The following is a 20,989-nucleotide window of genomic DNA, read 5'->3' on the forward strand; positions in this document are numbered from 1 at the left end:
TTCGACACCTGGAATGGAACATGTGCCTCTGCTATCTGGATGACGGTGTCGTTTTTTCAAAGAGATATGAAAATAATCCAGGCCACTTGAGAACCATTTTCAGGAGTGTTCAGAAAGCAGATTTCTGCCTGAATCAGAAGAACTGCATTTTCGTCGCCCAAGAAATATAAATGTTGGGGCACATAGTGAATGGGTATGGAATCCTTCCCAATTTCTAGAAAATAACAGCAGTAGTAGATTTCTCTTCTCCTAAAGACATCTGTGAGATGAGGAGTTTGCTTGGAATGTGCTCAAACTACAGGTGATTCATACAGGGCTTCTGCATCAAGGCATATAACGAGAATGCTGAGACAAAATTTCCCATATACTCTATGTATTATGGCGTACGAAAAAAGCTGATAGCCTGTGCTTCCAGAGTATTCTCCAAGCCCGACATTAACTACTCTACAACCTAGAAAGGATGTCTTGCAGTCATTTGGACCATCAACAAGTTCCAGCAATTCTTGGTAAATTATTCCCACCAATGTGACCGATCATCGTTCTGTATGCTGGATGACTATTTTGAAGGGTTTACTAGCAATATGGGCTTCGAAGCTTCAGGAGTACAACATCGTAGTGGTATACAAAATTGGGTGCAAACAGAAGGATGCAGACTGCCTTTTAAAGAATCGTTTGCTGGAACTCATCAGTGTGGATGAAATCTCAATTATTGCTGCAACAAGTGGCGTTGTTGCTGGACAATTGGAAAATCCAGCACTGCCGAAAAACAAGCACTGCCGAAGCCTTGAAGAAAGAGGAACTGACCGAAAGAAAATTCCAGTTAATAAATGGAACATTTTATAACAGAAATATGAATCAACGGGCCGAAAATGATTACTCGTCATACCAGCTCATCTACAGAGAGCTATCCTGAAGTATTTTCACGAAGCTCCAACATCTGTCTTGTGGGTTTCGTGAAGACTCCAAACAGAACCAGATGCATTCGTCACTATGACAACCACTATGAGAACTGCTAACGATGGATGCTAGTTGTGCAGTTGCCTCCATGGTATCTGGACCAATGCTGACTGCAGTAGCGCCATTGCACCGAAATGGAATCGACCTCTTGGCGAGGTACCCGAAATAGACAGATGGGATTGATGGATAATGGTATGCACTGATAACTCACCCTCTATGCCGTCACCAAAACTGTGCTGGCTGCTGAAGCTCCGTAAACTGCAAAGCATCTTGCAGGAGAAGTAATTTCGTAGCACCGAGCACCACAGGTGCCTACCACCAAACGAATGGTCTTACAGAACGCTTTAACAAGATAACGGCATAAGTGTTGATGTGGTACAAAGATACTGGGGAGCAATACTGCCTGTCATGAAATCACTTGCAATACAGCGAAGAAAAACACTACAGGCTTCACAACATTCTTTCTGCTCCACGATTGTGAGGCCAAAACGACAAAGGATTAACTGTTCCCGTTTCACATGGACGACACAGGACGTCTATATGAAATATCTGATCACCAGGACTGAGAAGCAAGGCAGCTCGCTCACATACAGATCCTAGGTGCCCGGGAGAAAGACGGTGAGCGCTATAATACCAAGCACTGGCCACTGGGATACAGGCAAGTAGTCTTGGTATGACCTCTGCAGAAAGTAGGGCTAACTTAAAAGTTACTGAAACGCAATATTGTATTCTTCTTTACTTGTCGGACATCACACATAAAATCGAGGATTAATCCTCTTCATCAAGAAGACAAGAACGCAGAGATGTCATCCATGTCCTCTGTACAAAGTCCTGCTACAGTTCAGAGGTGCAGATCGACAATGGAAGTTCAAGGAAACCAATACTCATTCGAAGATCGTGAACATTCGACGGAAGGGGCTCTCTTCGATTCCCATCAGAGTGAACAGGACGTAACAGCACGACCAGAACGCGAGGATCCACCATGGTCATAATACGAAGGACCATAGATAAGATCCAGATCCTTGGTGCTGTAATGGCCTTCCATGAGGACTTCTGAAATGGTCACAGCTCATGGTGCATGCAGTGTGGTGTAGAGGTTAGCGTGGGTGCGGGTTGTCAGTTCAAAACCTTCCTTGTGGAAGGTTATTGGAATACACTAACGTTCTGGAATATTCAATATTTGTATAGATAACCGCTCCCTCTGTCCAGAAGATCAGTTCTGTTGTGGCTAAGTTGGTGTTTCTAACAAATGTGCATTGACTGATAACAGTTGTTTTTTTTGTTCGTCAATAAAAATCAACAGATCGAGAATTGGGAACTGATTGTGGTTTTGATGGGACGATATTACGCTTCACACCTGTTATTGTTGTCCTTTTCGTGCAATACTCCTGCTGCAGCTACAAAAAGAATCCAAATTGTCAACAGTAGGACACTGTTGATACCTATATTGCCTCTTATCACAACATGTTGTATTTACTGGTCTGTTTATTTAGTATGGTTGCTCTTCACCAGTTTCATTTACTTGATCTTGAATATCTGAATCGTTTGTTATTTCCGAAATGGAAGTTCTTAATTCCTAATGATAGCAGGCTATTGGGAAACATTGTCAATGTGAAGAAAATACTGCCAGAGTGAAAAGGTATCTCTAGGAATGCTGTCTGCTGTGTTTGGCATACACAGTCATTAACTGCACTACATATAGGTGCAAGGATATCTACTGCACATCACTACAGTTTCATTGCTTCTTGAGGATTTGTAAGCAGCAATCTATATTTCTTTGAAAAGTAATATCTGTTAGTAGCAGTTCAGTCGGATGCCAACTCAAACAACTATTCTGAATAATACTCGCTGAAATAGCTCACTGATTTGTAATATTATGTTTTACCCCACTTTCTGACCACATAAAAGCTTCGGAGGTTAATGGCCTTATCCTCCAAATGGACTTACAGTGTGCTTCACGAGTGATAATTCTTCCCATTCTATGAGAATGCAGGCTTTCTCGGCGAATCTCGATGATAAAATTTTAGAGCTTTCTCCCGGTTTTAGTTTGTTTCTTGGTGGATTCCAGTATGTGTATGACAGTTCATCATCTTCACTGAAGTGTAAGTACACCTAAACTTCCTCGTCAATAAGTTCCAAGAATAAAACAAGAAACAAACATAGTGTGACAATGTGTGAAGCTAATGATAATATGACATGTAAATTTTCCGTAATCCACTCCGAATCCTAACCTCAGACATCGAATGAAAACGAACATAGTAATTCATATGGAAATTGCATTCGTTGTAGCTACGAAGGTATTTAATGTTTTTCGGCGGACTTATTTTTATTTACTTCTGCTGTCTTTTAGATTCTTAAACACATTTTATCAAATAATTCTCATTTACGTCTTCCGTGGCAAGAATGTTCTCAATATGCAATTCTGTAAATTAAGGTTCAGATTAAGATACGATATGTCCCATCAGTAGCAAGGTACCGAAACTCTTCGAGCTGTATGCAAAGCACCAATAATTGCACAATCCTTTCTCTCGGGACTCAACTACCAAAATGATACTACAAGGCAAATTAAACTTACCCCCACTACTGTGTGTGCAGATCCGAAAATACTAGACCAGACTGAAGTTGTAATAAACAAGGACAGAGTCACTAATAGTAAACCAGAAGGGGAAGTTCGCCTCAGGTGTATTCACATATCATACAAATCATACTTAGATACTGAAAGCTCTAACGAAGCATGGCGACGTAATGGACGTTTGGTGACTAATTACATCTCAATAAGGATAAAATTCACAGATGTCACAATGAAGATTGTTGTATAAGAAGAATAACTGACATGTAGCAGAACCAGGAGGTATTCTCCATGAGAGATAGTAACTGTTAACAATCAAGTCCACGTGCAGCTGATCAAGGAAAAATAGTACCATATTCTCAAATCATATTACTCATTTTAATTTGTGCAACAGCGGGTTCTTGGTGAACCAATGTGCGAGTATACTGTATTAATTAAAAGAAACTGAAAGCTCTAACGAAGCATGGCGACGTAATGGACGTTTGGTGACTAATTACATCTCAATAAGGATAAAATTCACAGATGTCACAATGAAGATTGTTGTATAAGAAGAATAACTGACATGTAGCAGAACCAGGAGGTATTCTCCATGAGAGATAGTAACTGTTAACAATCAAGTCCACGTGCAGCTGATCAAGGAAAAATAGTACCATATTCTCAAATCATATTACTCATTTTAATTTGTGCAACAGCGGGTTCTTGGTGAACCAATGTGCGAGTATACTGTATTAATTAAAAGAAACGCTTTTTTAGCCCTGTTTCACAAATAATATTACTACTGTACGACCTAGATTTCAATTACTACTGTACGACCTAGGTTTCAGGTTACTCGCTCATTTTGTAGTAAATAACTGATCCCGTAGATGAGAACAAAGCAAAGATGAATATGTGAACTTTTTAAAATATCGGTTCTTGACATACAATGGAATAGTTGGCTCTGTTGACAATTTTGACAAAATTCCATATGGATTTACAAATTCATTAGGACAGCAGAAATGAAAAAAAAAACAATTAACTGACGTGAAGTATACTGTGAAGGATGACAGATCAGAGGCAGCAGGTTTGGAGAAAAACTTCGTTTCCAAGCCAACAAAATACCGCATGTGTAAACTGATGTGCCCACTGCTCTTTCGCACAATTTGTCATGTGATACCTGGGTGGTCCCATTCTTTACAATGATGATGGTAGAGTAAAAATTAATGAGACACTGGTAGTGTCAGGTTTATGTTCCAGATAAGAAAAGTATGCATCCTGTTGTTTTCATAAACGCATTTCGTGGGGCTACAACGTGACCACAGTTGGATGCTCAGAGAACTGCATGCGGAACAGGTTCATCCAAGGAGATCCCTAAGAATCAGTCTTATCATAATGTGTAATGTGGAAGTAGCTGAATATTGCCAAACTTGTGATGAATCTGACTGGGCATTCTTGGTGAAATACTGGCTGGCTGGTATACAAGAGCGATTGCGCAAAGAAATTTTCGAACCCAAATCATCCCAGTCACACTATGGGAGCTTCCACAAGTACTTTGAAAAATATTTTAACGAGAGTGGGTTTTTGAACAATCCGATGTCAGATTGTGATGTGGTTATCCTAAAACCGGAAATTGCTCATTCATGTTAACGAGAAACTGATAAATGTTTCTGAGTTAAAGAAAGAAGAATTCATTTCTATGTTACATTCAGTTTATCTAACTCATGAAGACGCACAGGTCTCTTCGCAGAATGGGAAATATTATAACAGTACTCTCAGTGATTACAATGATGGCCAGATAAACCAATCTAACGACCATAGTTAGCAGAGTGCTAATGGTGAAACCCATAGCAGTGATAACAATAATAACGGGATATCATAGAGCTCATAGATTTTATCATTGAGTCCAGTAGAGAGCTGGTTTAAATAGATTGGTTCACGGAGCAAAAACTTTGTCTGACAAAGACCGCTTGGATTCCGAAATTAATCATTTGAAGTACATGTTCTGGAAGAATGACTATAGTTGAGCTGCTATGAAGCCATCATTCCCCAACAAAAGGAAACGTGAAAATGTTGAACATTCACGGGATGAGCCACCAATTGTATTCCTTCCCTTCTACTACGTTACATCCAGCAAAATAGGCAGAGTCCTGGAAAGATGAGGCATAAGTCATACTCGACAACCTGCTGAGAAGATAAGGGAGATGCTACATCCTGTCAAGGACAGTCTTGACCTCAGGATCTCTGGGATGTAAAACATTCCTTCTGAGTGTGGAAGCAATTACATCGATCATACCACCTGTACAACAATCGAGAACTGGAGAAATCTGCAGTTTCTGAGCACAGCCTTCAAACAAACACAAAATACTCTTTATCAAAAGAGAAGTTCTGTCCCAAGCTTCTACATACTGAGATTTTGTAATTGAACTCTCGATGCAGAGAAGCAGCAGAGATTTTCGTGGCAATATTTGCACTACCGTAGGGAGTGGTGGCGCCACCAGCGCAAACACTTTCACCATCTGCGACAGCATTACGTAATTACCGATCAATCAGAAGTCGTCTATTGGCTTTATGAGACCACTGCAGCATCAGTTTAGACAGTCAGTTACTCCTGGCGAAGATGGTGGAGGCAATCGTCGAAACCTTTAGGTTTTATCCTGAATTGACGTGGCACATACAACAGTGCCATCACGGAAGATTTCATTCTCAGTACAATATTTGGTTATCTGACAGTGAACAAATGTACAGTTTATATATAGATTTGATATTCATAAAATACAACAGAAGTATAAGGCATTTATATGCGAAGTGGAAAACATTTCGAACGACAGCCAAGCCATTAACGTTGATACAGTCAAGATATGGTTGTTTAATATCTGGATTATGAGACATTCCACTAGCTCAAGTTAGATCTCTAGTCAGAGTTCAGAGTCAGTATGAAAATTTCCAGTTTACGGTATTCCATTAAGTTACTGGTCACTTGATTCTCCACTGAACTTGGTAAAGGTGGCTTGGGTATAGAAAAGTGTAATTGTGGGAACGAGCACAATGTGATCATTCGCATCTGTCGAACTGTGAGAGAAAGAATTTTATGAGACAAACCTGTTATCCAGAACAGTAAGGAGCAGAGTTTCTGACAGGATTTATCAGATTATAATTAACATATCGCCATTATAGACTTATTTAATTTTTCCTATGTAGGAGAGTCCATGGTCACAGGAGAGTTTGCAGTGTGGTCTACGAATGTCATATGGTGGACAGGTAATGCGAATCCCATACTGATATACACTGAGCACTAATATAAACAGGAAAGATATAGACTATGCAGTCACACATGAGTGCAGTGGTACTATAAAGAGGACTACAGAAGGAAACAAGGTAAAGTCGTGCAAACAAAGCAACGAATAAATAACACTTACCTTTCACCGCAACATCAGACTGAAGGAGTTGAACTCTTATAGTGTGTCATCTTGTGTGTGGAGGCACGTGGAGACTTTACCAGGTATAAACATACATGTGTCTTCCATATGTGAATGAGACTATTAATGAACTGAGACTGTGCAGTGCCAGGAAGCAACAGTCCAGCTCACAACTAGACAGCAATGTGTAGTGTAACACAAATCAGCTGATGTAACTGTCCATGAAATTTAAGGGGGAAACAAAAACTTCATGGACGCTCCAGGAGTGCATGTGGTTTACATAATGCTAAGAAATCACAAGAAGAACAGTATATATGGACGCATTAGTGCGAAGAAAATATAAAGTTAATAAATAAGTTTATTATAGATCACTAATCTTTGACATCTCTTTATCTAGAGGCTAAGTCAGGGCTATTGCTATCGAGGAGGGCAAGGTAAATTACCTCTGCCTCCTGTTTGTGACTAATCCCAATTTATATTTTTTCCTCATTAAGCTTAAACCACTATTTGTTTATGACTATGTTTCATTTGATTCTTTCAGGATCATAGCCATCCAATATGGGGATGTTAAGACAACCAGTCCCTTCAGTTGGAAAACCCAAAATACTGCAGTCACACATAGGTCAAACAACACGCACCATTCATGAGAGGTGTGTGGAGCACCGAAGATATACACGCTTATTACAACCAGACAAGTCAGCTGTGGCCGAACATTATATTGATACGGGTCATTCCATGAATTACAGTAATGTGAAGATTTTAACATCCACCTCTTCTTTTTGGGAATCTGTATTCAAGGAAGCTATAGAAATTCGATTAGCCAACAATTTAATAAACAGAGATAATGATTTTAATTTGGACAAAGTATGGAATCCGGCACTTGGATTAATTAAACTGCAGAGAAGTCGTCATCGTGTCACCGCCGCCGATCAAACATCGATAAGCGAATCGAATGTCTGTACGCCTTCGCCACAGGCGGCGCTGTGTAAGCGTATGTCTCTGCCGACGACCAGCATCTGTGACGTGCAGGCGCAGTACCGCCGCGGTGGAGCATATAAGGCCGCGCTTGGCACCTTGTCGTCAGTCTTGTGACTCGCTCTGAAGATGGTCGGACGATACGCGGCCGAAATATCAGTAGAGGAAATTTTATTTGCGCGGCTGCATGCCCAAAAGTTAATGGATTATTCATTACGCCGCGAGAAGTTGAAAATGCACATGTTGAAAGAATATTTTAACTTGTCAAAGGGAATCGATCTGAATAGCTCTACCCTTGTTTACAATGTAATTCAAATTTGCCGTCATTGACGGCTATAAATATTGAAGTACACACTTTGCCCACTTGCATTATCTCTGCTGGGAAAAAGAGAGATCCAAAACTGTTATATTCAACAATTTTTAGGGCTGTTTGATGCTACTCACATCCACTACCTGACTTCATGAATTAGTAAAATGGATTAATACATTTGCAAAAGCCTATTTGCCCTTGTGTCATTTAGCCTTTAGCTTATTTTGTTGTTACTATTTGACTTGATAACACATGAATAATGCAGTTCTTATGAGATAATAAAATATCAATGAAATGAACTTCATTCTGTCTATGTACAACATTTAACTGATCCCAATATTATTCCAGTTAACTTTCAAGTAATGATATCTATATTGCTGAAGATCGAAAGAGAAAAGATAGTTAACCTTATTATGTGTTCTGCATTATCATTCCAAAATTCAATGTTGGCAGTCATTAATCATCAATTTTTTCAGTCGATGTAGAGCCTGTTCTTTGGGTGTGAGTGTTTGCCGTGGGTGAAATATCACTGCACTTACTAACGAAGTTTGATTTATTAAAGAAGTACTACACACATAGGGTGAACAGTATATAATAATATACATTCTGTTTAGTTAATGCATACTCACACCATAATGTACTATACAGTAACAAGGAAACAGCCTTCATCTGAGTTGACTAAAGGTTTTCGAACGTTCCAGAACAGAAACTATTTTGCAGTAATACCGGGCCACTAGATGCTAGCAGGATACTTAAGGACTAATATTTCAGATTGCCATATTTCAAAAACACTGAGCTATTGATTGAAGAACAACCAGGAATATAAGTTGAAGAAGAGGAGAGGTGAGCATTCAAAGTGTTCAAAGATATCCTTTCATTGCAGTCAGTTGTAAAAATCTACAACCATAAATACAAAATGGAACAGCACACAGATGCAACAATTAAATTCTCCAGTTTCTGACAATTTAATTCCAGTTCTACATAAGTAAGAACAACAGCTCAATCGGGAAAATGTAATACTGGTGATCAAGAAGTGTTAGCATTTGTTAATGCTTCTAGGATATTCTGAGTGAAAGATGGGACTGAGTGCCAGAAGAGTATTCCTACAATAAAGAACACTGAATCAAGTTCTAGAGCGAAACATGTAACTGCTTTAAGTCAATGTGTAAACGTACTGTTTGGTTTTGATGACAGTTTAATAGCTAGAATCAGAAAAACTCAAGAGAAAGACGACAGTTTGGCAGCGATTGAGAATATTCTCAAAAAAAGGCCTTATATTTAGTGCTTATGTGAAAGTATCAAGTTTGTTCTCAAGAAAAGACACTGTGCTATTCAGCGAATGATGAGGGAATGGAAAGAAAAAAATATTACGATCGTATACCAGATTTGACAGATATTGTAGAATGAGTGATCTGTAACTGTGTAAAATGATTAATTCAAACCAAAATAAGGAAAGAAGGAAGATTTTTCCATTTATTCAAAGAGTGTCAAACCTTATATACTTATTGTATGGGTCACATTGAAGTATTCAGTATACTTGTATTGGATATAACAAAATACAAAAAACTTTTTGAGGTATTTACCAGGTTTATCTGGCTGTATCCTCTAAATAACAAAAAATCAGTGGAATCAATGAGTAAGGTGTAATTACAGAAAAATGATTTTGGTAATACACTCCCAGTAACTACCAGTAGAGGAACTAGCTCTAATTCTCAATAATTCAAGGGGTACTATAGGGCAGAAGTGATTGAACACATATTAATAACGACACGACTCTCTGGAGTGAATAGTTCAGTGTGTAATGAATTCAACATACCATAGTATTGGGGAAATACTAACGTCTTTGAAATTTTGATGAGAGTTAAGATGCACATGCACACTGATACTTGCATTGCAATATTGTTAAGGAGAGAGTATTAATTCATGCAAAGAAGATGCACCAAACGGAGGGAAGATGCTAAATTAGAAAATCAGTGAGGTGCAAGAGGACAACAGTGATTGCGTCAACTAATGTAGAAGGGAAGTGTTCTAGTGGCACGTTGATGACCTTGGGGCAGTAAAATTAACACAAACTTAACTAAAATGGAAATTGTTTGAGAAGAATCTTGGCTTCTACTGAGTTACAAAATTTAAAACAAGTGATAAGTATGTTGTTTACTAAGAATGATCATGACTGTCCCAGATTATGACCAGATGTGCCAAGTTTATGCAATCCTGCCCAGTTAATCACTCATCATCCAAGTCATATGATCGTCAGGACACCCAAATGTGGGATCCAGACAGGATATTTAGAGGTTTCCTGGTGACAATAGAGGAGGCACAACAGTGAAGCCGAATAAAGTATAGTATTTTTTGTTTCTTCGTGGAGAAGATGCAAGTTGCATTGTCCTGTTACGTTTTTGTCGTCATTAGACTATATACATCGACAGCGTTTAACATTCTTCATGTAAGACAGTAACTTTGACACTTACTATGATCCCCATCTACTTTCTCTGCTAGTAAAGGTATCACATAGTACATTTGTACTTTGCAGAAATTCAGAATCAGAAGTTGTAGTGGTAATGATAATCAGAATCGTGATGGCACTACTATATTTTAGCGTTTTATTCAAACATTTTTGCCCCTTTTACATATACGAATCCTTGGATTCTGCATTCAACATGAACATGAGATCACATAAAGCAAAAATGAGTACCAAATTTACTAACTTTTCACACTATATTAGAGAATTTAAAACAAATTATGGCATAATATTTTTTTCTATATGTTCATACATAGCATTTGGAAACTAAAAGCTACGCTATTATAAGCATTAACATACATGCATAGCATGTGGTGATGCAAAATTGAGTGAACATTTCTTTAGAAAAGAGACATAGAGTTTTTCAGTAAAAATTTTGCGATTGGGTTTTGTTACCTAGTTAGTTAATATTGCAGGCTATAGCTATGTTTGCGGCCTATACATGCTAAAACATAAAACTGCAGATGTTTGATATAATCATACAAAAATTCTTGGAAATGTAACAAAGCTATATATTGACCTAAGAGACATTCTTAAAGTAAATAAATAAAGGTATCTTATCTAGGATTTGGGATGTGGGATTGCAGGCTATTATATACTGATGACCTGTAAACAGTTATGATATGCAGGTAAGTCTGTGCAACAGGAAGCACAATGAGAAATGCCATAGTTACTAAATGTGTGCCAAAATAACTTACAGATTTAAGGCAAAACAGAGGAGACACTCAAACAAGAATTGATAGCTAAGGAAGTGGGTTTAGGAGTTGTTTGCCTGAGGCTGCCTCCTGAGTACGCTGTACCTCATTCCTCTGCTGCAGTACTAGTCTTGAAGAGAATGGCCTACTGGGTTCTGGTAAAACATCAACAGCACGGATCCTCCAGGACATGTTGTTCAGGTCAGCCACCACTTGCATGTGTCTGTGAAAACAGCACATTATACAGGCAAAAGTTTGAAGCCATTGAGACATATCACATAGACTGAGAGAAGGACAAACTGTCTTTCATGCATAGGACCCACAAATAGTCAGCAAACTTGTATGTGTAGACGAGAGCAGTTGTCGAATGCCTAATAGTTGTAAACTCAGATAGCATTAGAGGTCAAGAAGGGAAATAAACAACACACATCAGAAAAGCTTCCATTGATATTATTTTGAACACTGATAAATTTGTTGGTATAATTGCACATACACCTATAGCAGAATACCACGAGCATATACCTCAAGCAAAAATGTTTCATAATTTTAGAAACGGAACTGGACAGTCAATGCAAGGTCGCTCAGATGACGACACACAAATGAAAGCATGAACAAAGAGCGTGTTAGTTTTCACTTAAAATATGTTATTAGGAATTTATTTTTTTGGACAGAAACAAAAATATATTGAACGCTAGGTGTGCCTGAGATGTGAATATGTTTTACTTTCTGCTAACTAGGCTGTTAATATTTTAATCATTCTTCATTTTAAATTTTTCCATTTTCTCAGACGATGTTCCACATTATAACAAAATAAATGGTAGTAGTACTCATTGGTCTGTTCAGCATACTCTAAAGCTTCACATTTCTGCAGAGCAGACTGTTGTTCTGTCGTTCAATCTAAGAATGCATATTTTGATCATAAATATCCAGGCGAGGTTGTATTGTGATGTCTGTGACATCAAAACAAGCGATAAACTACATCATTACCGACCGATTTATTTCTTAAGTTCTTTGTGTATTAAAATGTGGCTATTTAATATTGACATGAATAATTGTACTCATTAATTCCGATAGTCTCAATACTGATTACATGGTATAAGGAAGTTCATGTCACTTGAAGTTGAAGCCTTGAGATAGATAATGGTATAGCTGCAATTTTCTGTTGAGTGTGAATGAAAGGGAAAAGAAGTTGATGGCATTGTGGTAAGGGCAGTTTTTTGAACTGAAATTTTTTACCAATGTTGAAATGCTTATTTTTGTTTCTGTCTGTGTCCTTGAATATGTTGAATTGGTGTCAATAATTAGTGGAAATTGATAAGGCTTCACTGGAAGACGAGGCCATTTGAATCAATGCTCACATGGCTTCATATTCAGAAACCAGTGTAACTATTGTTAGGGTAAAAGCATAGGGATGCAGATTCATAGGATGTTTGACAAGAAGTCACTTGCAATGATCATCACCTAAGAAGCAAATGCAAGTTAACATTCATTCTGATCCTTAGTTTTGTTGCCACCTTTGACAGAAAGAACTTCTTGCACTCTGTTGCCTTTTACTACATGCAAGTATTACCATGGGAGAAACAGAAGACATACATCAGAAGAGTCAAACAGATAACACAACACCTAATTGTTTTCAAATGAGCCACCAAGAAAAGGGTTTATTAGGAATTCCAGGAAAGGAAACAGAAGGAGATTTCTTCATGAGAATGTACCACTTAAACTGCCAGACTGAATATCCTAAAAACTTTTGATTCAAGACCATATAACAATTGTTAAGATTCCTCTGTCAAAGTTGCACAAAAATATAATGTATGCAAGAAAATCAGTGACAGGTTGTCTGCTGCTTCACTGCTACAATACGATCACGTATCAGCAGCCACAACTGTTGAATCCATGGCCAACCCATAAGACAGACTGCATTTCCAATCCCTGTCTTCTCCATATAGCGCCCTGTGTGACTTTCTGCTTTCCTGAAATATCAAAGAAAAGCTTTGTTTGATGGCAGAAGGTACATGACTCCGTCACAAAAATGTGAATGATCTTAAAGAAGACACATGCTGGCATGCATTTTCAAAGTATTTTGATAAATGCAAAAATTAATTCGAAGACAGGTCAATAAAGAGTGAGAATGAGATTATTTTCTCCTATGCACTGCGTATATGACAACGAAACAATGTTTCATGGGAACAAGTCACACGGGGTCAGCAGCACAACACTCAGTGCTTGCGTTCATGCAAATGATAACAGTGCCATAGCGAAAGTGAGATGGATGTACAATCACCTACAAGAAATTGATTTCATCACGTCAAGCTTGGTGTGGTTTCAAAATCCTACTTTCTTCTACAGGAATACAGAACAGACGCTCATAGAACGTTGCAACAAGAACATCATGAAGATACTTTTCCACAATAAACTGAGATTTCATGGTATAACAGTTTATGGTGGACTGTGCATTGACTTCAGAATATGGAAGTCTGCTTGCTTCACTCATTACGGTGAACGATATCAGTATTAGTATGACAGCCAGCTGTCATCGAAGGGACATCATCAACAATGGATGCAACGACAGATGTGCTGAATGTATCAAATTTTACTGCGTTCGCTGGTTTACTGAATAACCTGCATACTGGGCATATCTATGTAGTGTGCTCAAAATTGTAGTGATATAATTTCAGGTTTATGAGTTAGTATGACTGTCACCTGACAGCGAGGGTTTCAACTATTGGTAGAGCAATACTAGTAGCTGACTGTTAGTACTCTTCACAGAATAACCAGGTATGTGTGTGTTACTATGAATTACTTTAACTTGACTCCTTTCTCCCTTCTGAAGGCTTTCCTTCTTGATGTAATATGCGTATCGTGATATGTGAAATATTGTGTGAAATACTAATGCTTGAATGGACATGGTAGGTAGGGATGGAGGTTTTTCGTGAGTTTCAGTAGTCTATATGACTGGCGAGACCTTTATGAAATAATCTACAACATTACGACCTAGAAAGCCAACATGCAAACAATGAATGTAAATCACATTATTTAGTAATACCACAACAGGCCACGTTGTTCAGAGCGTAGGGAGGAAATAGCATTCTTATGGAATCCAAATGGAATTTTTGACCTTATAATGTAATCATACTCCTACACACACCAGTTAGTCAATGCCTCCAGAATATCTATTTATTCAGTGCTTATGTCGTAATTCACGCTATCACATCACCAACAATGTTGCTGTTTAGTGCTATATCAAAAGGTATGCTGATTTTTATGCGTCTTTCCTACCCAGAGCTTAATCATTATTTTTTTGCCCTGTCTAACGTCAGAGCATGTTTTGAATCAGAAATGGAGGATACAGACCTGGAGTAATGTCATTCAAATCTTCCTTGATGCGCACATACTTTAGATCAAGTGCATATAGCTCAAAAAGGCCTACATTAAAGAAGACATTGTCTCTGTTGATGCTACTTTAAATGATTATATGAGTAAAGGAAATTATTCTCACTCTTTATTGACCTACTCTCAATACAGAATCCACTAAATTAATGGATCATAAGTTTCAAACAAAAGAAATTATTTAAGGGCTCTTGTAACAATTTTTAGACTCACACAAAAACTGAATTAATTGCGTTATGATAGCAAAAAAGGTAGATGGTTGTCACCAAGTTTGAAATATTTCTCATAATCATATAGTATTTTGTTGAAGTCCTGGTGAAGCCATGTTATGCTTACATATTTTAAATGAACGAAAATTGTGGTCACAGTATTTCAAACATTACTCATGTCATAACTCTAGAACATTGCATCATGCATGTACTGGAGCTATATGACAGTAACAGAGATGCATCTGGACTGGACTCCTTATGGCCTAGCAATTATAATAACTTTGTCCAATGTTTCAATAAACAATTCAGAATTTTATGATGCTAGACTTTACTAGGCATTATGGCATATGTCAACCACTTTCATGCGTATTGTAGGGTTGCAAAATACAACATAAAAGGGTTTCTTCCCATTCAGTTCCCATCTGCATCAAAGGAAGTATGACTGCATCAGTACCATTGTGTGCACCGTAAATACTCTAATTTTATCTTTCCAGTCCCTGTGGGAATTATACATGGGGCAATAATACATTCCTAGATTCCTCAATTAATTGTGCTTCTTAGAACTAAATTGAATGTATTAATTTTATATCTATAAAATGAAATGTTTAAATGTAGCTAATTTTATAATTTTTTAAAATTGTGAGGAATAAGATAAAATGAAAAAAATTATGGTAGCAGTGGGAACAAAACCCAAACTGATAAGTTGCCTGTTGGTGCACTTGATCACTGGTCTACCATGCAGATACATGAGCAGCTGCTCGAAATGCCTCGTATTCTACATGTAAATCCTTAGAGTGCGTTTTTATTTTTCCTAAGGCTTATTCAGATGAAATACTGTAGGAATTTGAAAGGGACAGGCACCTATGCACTTCTGTTCAGATAGTTTGAGCCAAATTGGTGAACCTCATCCCATACCATCCTAACTCCTTAAATATAACCTTCACCTCCAATGATCCACTAGAAAAGAGCCTTTTTAGCAGATTATCTACAGATCACCTACAGAACACACTTTAATACTAAATTCTCTCGTATACTCGCTTTTTTACCTCTACCTCCTTTTCACTCACAAAGGAAGTAATATATTAATTTAACATATATAAACTGAACTGTTTGGATATATTTAAATTTGTGATTAATAGTTTAACACCATGAGGAATAAAATGAAATGAAAACAAAAATGATGGAAGTAGTTGGAATTGAACCTGAGCTGATGAACTGCCAGTCAGTGTGTTTGACAACTTGGCCACAGAGCCATTATGTCAACTGCTGCACAAAACTCCCTCATACTCTACACTTGAACAGTATGTTACATGCACTTTCAAAGGAAAATACTGATTTTGTGCTGTAAGCAACGTAGCACTCATAGTGGCAGAAGGGATAGAGGCACATCAGAGCATGCGCTGTCAAAAACAGACAGCTGTATCCCTTCTCCAAGCTTTTCGTAGCGTGACTGACCATCAGTGCAACACTCGACACTGGTTTCTAGTTATCAGAAACAGGGTGTTATAGATCATTTATTCATTTGTTTTACTTGCCTAACAGCATGCATTCGAAGAAAGGGGGGTAATTTTAGTACAATTTCCAGCTCACATTTGAAAAGAAATTGCATAATTTTAATGTGATATTTACATTGCGTTGTAGCAAAATGCACATGATAACTGGCGTCCACTGCCTTCAGTATTCCCCATTAGGCCTACCTGGTGGGAATCTCATATACTTAAGCGATACACCTTTTGGAGACTGACTACATTTTAAGAGTAGCCTACCAACAATCTGTTTTACCTACCACTGAGCTTATGTGATTGTTCCAATTCATATTCCCAGAAACTGTTACAGCAGGTATTTATATCAGTTGACTGATTTCAACTGCGACTCGTTAATCTTGTAATCATAGGATACTATGATTACCTTGATCCATGTATTTCAGAATGTCACGTGAAATGAGTGGTAGTTGCATTTTGCTTGACTGATGGTTTCAAAAATAATGCTGCTTTGTATCAAGTTCATTCTGTCAGAGATACCTGCATATGTTGAGCTCAGAGTATGTTCTAAGATTCTACAACACAAGAGTGTCAGTGATATTTGATGGCAGTTTTGCAGATCATTTCTGCTGCCCTTCTTGAAGGAAATCACAAGATGTGCAATCTTCTAACTAATGTGCTCAGTTTTCTGTTTGTGAGACTTACAGTTTATTTTGGTTAAGAGAGGCATTAATTTAGCCGCAAATAGTGCATAGACTCCCACAGGAAATTCAGGCTAATTCAGTTTCAATGATTTTTTGTCCTTTGCTATTTCTCAGAGCCTCTGAAACTGCGTTTTATGCCACTCACATTTACAGAAGAGTGTGATTTAAGCTATAACATTACTCCTGGATCCTCCTCTGCAAAGAAATATTTGAATACAGAAGTCTGTTTAACTTGGCTTCCCTCATTATTAGTTGCTGTTTCATCTATGAGCATCTGCATATCAACCGTAATGCTGCTGACTGCCATCAGACCAGAATTTATTTGGGTTATGTGATAAGTTTTTCAATAAGATTCTATTGTGGTATTTGTGGAAGGCTTCATCTATAGTCCTTTTGACAGCTAATAATGTTTCTCGAAGCACCTCTCTATCGATAGCTCTATGCTTTGTTTAACACCTACTGTGCTGAATTCACATTTCCCTTGGCAGTTTCAGTATATGGACTGTTTATAGTATTTCACCAGCCATTAAAATGAAACAGGCCAATCAGTATATACCCGCCATTTTCGCAGTATTCCGAAGTATTCAAATGATCTGAATTTTATGCTTTGTTCAAAAGATTTTAATTATATATCAAAAATACATAAAGATACTGACAGTAACTGTATATGACTTGTCACGAATGATCTAACTTGCAGATTAAGCAGCACTTGTCAAATAGCGCAGTTCATTCTGTGTACCACACTTTCTTTATAGGGTGGTACAATGAGCAAGTCACTGGCAAGTGCAGCTTGATCTATGAGTTACATCATTAGTTGTGTTTTATAATGCTATAGAACAAATTTGCATGTAATTTGGTAAATAACACAGACATTATTTGGTTTCCTCATAGCATGGTACAATAATCAAACTATGTTTGTCAACAAGTGCAGCATAACATACAGATTATATCAGCAGTACTGTCATGTGCATTTTGTAATGTTACAGACTTTTTAGAAAATATTCTGATAAATAACTCAGGCAATTTTTGTGTCTTTAAAGTGTGAATCAATAATCAAACTGTGAATGTCATCAAGATCTTGAAATTATTTGTGTTTCGATAATACAGACAATTTTATTTTGGTGGAAATATCGAATTTTCGTGAGATCTTTGTATGGAACCTTGTCCAACATTTGCTTTGACTCTGTTGTGGTTACATGTTGTGTTTGGAGCATTATAGCGTTGCACTTGCATCTTACGAAAATATGCAGTTTAAGAGATATAGTACAATAAAGATCTTGTTAAAACACATCACTTTTAGTCTGGTTTGTTGGGCCAGGTTTTTAGGTTAGTGCAAATACTATACGTGTTCACCAGGAGTAGCACAAAAATCTAAAAGATAAGTAAATGTGTCATAACATTATGTAACATATCTATATTGACAGAAATTAGTGTAGTTATTATTCTGCTCTTCAGCTTATTTGTGTCATGAGGTACAAAGGGGATAATAACACTTTCCTTCACATATCCCCACAAGAAAAAATCGCGTGGGGCTATGCCTGGAGATCTTGGAGGCTAAGAATGTAGGACTGTGTCTCTGGATACTGTGAGCGCTGTCCAGCGCTGAGGCAGCACCTCATTGAGGAATTATTTTCTTTTATCATCAACCCAAAGAGCTCGCATTAATTGTATTCTATATGGTTTGTAGACCAGACAGTCGCCTGACAGTTCTATGAGGAGTCACACGTTCGCTGCTTACGCGACGAGTAGATTTCTGTGGATTATGAATTCTTTCCACTGTTTCATTAGAAGTGTAGGGTCAACCTGCACTCTTACCTTTGCATTATATCTTTTCTCTTGAAATTAATGATATTAACAACGAAGGTTTTTCAGCAGTGACAGATCACTCTCAGTACGACGACTAAACTCAACGCTGGACTGCAACCACCGATTCACTATTACTAACAGTAGTACAAAAAGCTCCTTCTGTTGAGGGGACGCCAATTTGCTTCAGACGCATTGACAGGCATCTTGTGGCGATTCTAGGACACGCCCATTTGGTCAACACAAATTTACTGTCCGGCACAGCACCTGTGTCGAAATTATTGCATTTTAAAATCAGATAATTCTTCTTGATACACTTTTAATAGTCAAGAATGTTAAAACGCGTAAAGTTGTGACAGCCAATCAGCCAGAAATCGGAATGTTATGATCTGGAAAAGTTGATTTAACAATAATTGTGAGAAAGGCAGTCTATGCTACCACAGTTCTCCATAAATTACAACAAATTTACCATCTGTGAACAGAGTGATACAATAAGGAATATTTTTAACAAGAACTATAAATGAGATGCAATTGCGGATCAGAATGATCTTTGCAGGATTAACATTGATGGAAGATGTCATTTCTTAGGAATAATTGCTACACGGAACTAATACAGGAGATTACGTCAAAATCGTGATGTTGAAGGTATTTTGTATTTAATATCAATGTCAGGAAATGAGCGTTTGGTGTCATTGGCCGGGCGGCCCCCTACGGGGCGGGTCCTGCCACATGGTGCAGGTCTTATTACACTCGACGCCACATTGGGCGACCTGCGCGCCGGATGGGGATGAAATGATGATGAACACAATAACTCTCCCTGAGCGGAGAAAATCCCCGTCCCAACCGGAAATCGAACCTGGGCATGCAGGACGGCCATCCGTCACGCTGACCACTCAGCTATCGGGATGGACAGGAAATGTGATGAAGGCAAGCAAACAAGACAGACTTTTCTCCGTAGGGGAATTAGAACTACTAAACCGCCTGAAGTCAAACATGCAGATCTTTTCTGAACCATGAAAGTTATATGACTAAGTGATGCAAGATTATAGTAGAATAGGTATTATGTATTTCCTACAGACAAAAGATGAGACTTGTGAAATATTTTAGGGGAACAAAATGGGATAAAAAGGCAGAAGAAGTGATCGCAGTGGGACATAAGAAGACCTCAAGAGATTACAAAGTATGACCGTGAAGCAAATGAGTAGTGATTAGCAAAGATGCAACTATAATGCAATTACAGGGTGGTGCAAGTAAAAGTTCCCCGGAGGACAGAGTTGTAGGTTACAAAGAAACACATCAGAGGAAAGGAAATAAAGTACTAACCTCATTATAGCAGATGTTGAAACTGACCAGCATTCATTTCTTCACACTTTTGGGGCGTGGCCACAAGTTACTGAAGGCGGATCAAGCTGGACTGTTGGAACTGTTGCAGTCTCATTTGAAAGGTTCTTCTACAGTTCTTGCAGACTATGAGGGTTGTTGCGATACAGCCTAGACTCGAGGGCTCCCCACACAAAGTAAAATATTGCTACTTGGAAATTAAGCGCAAATCACAGTGACAGTATGTAAGAAAGGTAAGAGAACGGACCCACAAAATCACAGACCAATATCCCTAACTTCTGTTTGCTGCAGAATCGTTTAACACATTCTCAGTTGGAATATAATAAACTTTCTACAGGATAAACAGCTTACGTTCACGATCAGCATGGTTTTAGAAAGCATCACTCGTGCGAAACTCAGATTGTCCTTTTCTCACAGGATATACTGAGAACTATGGATGAACGGCAACATGCAGATTACATACTTCTAGATTTCCGGGAAGCATTTGACACGGTGCCCCATTGCAGGCTATTAACGAAGGTACGAGCATATGGAAGAAGTGCACAGATATGTGAGTGGCTCGAACGCTTCTTAAATAATACAACCCAGTACGTTGTCTTTGACGATGCGTGTTCATCAGAGACAAGCGTATCGTCAGGACTGCCC

General features: G+C 38.1%; 1 protein-coding gene across 1 annotated transcript in view; it reads right to left on the reverse strand.

Annotated features, from left to right (window-relative positions):
- Positions 1–20,989, reverse strand: part of LOC126188809 (atrial natriuretic peptide receptor 1) — a 783,072-nt gene that overhangs the window by 485,633 nt on the left and 276,450 nt on the right. The window contains exons 11-12 of the mRNA XM_049930422.1: positions 11,525–11,642; positions 1,755–1,776 (exon numbers count right to left, since the gene is read on the reverse strand). Of these exons, the coding sequence (XP_049786379.1) occupies positions 1,755–1,776; positions 11,525–11,642 (140 nt within the window). The remainder of the gene's footprint in view (positions 1–1,754; positions 1,777–11,524; positions 11,643–20,989) is intronic.

This window comes from Schistocerca cancellata, chromosome 5 (genome assembly GCF_023864275.1).
Source record: "Schistocerca cancellata isolate TAMUIC-IGC-003103 chromosome 5, iqSchCanc2.1, whole genome shotgun sequence".
NCBI lineage: Eukaryota > Metazoa > Arthropoda > Insecta > Orthoptera > Acrididae > Schistocerca > Schistocerca cancellata.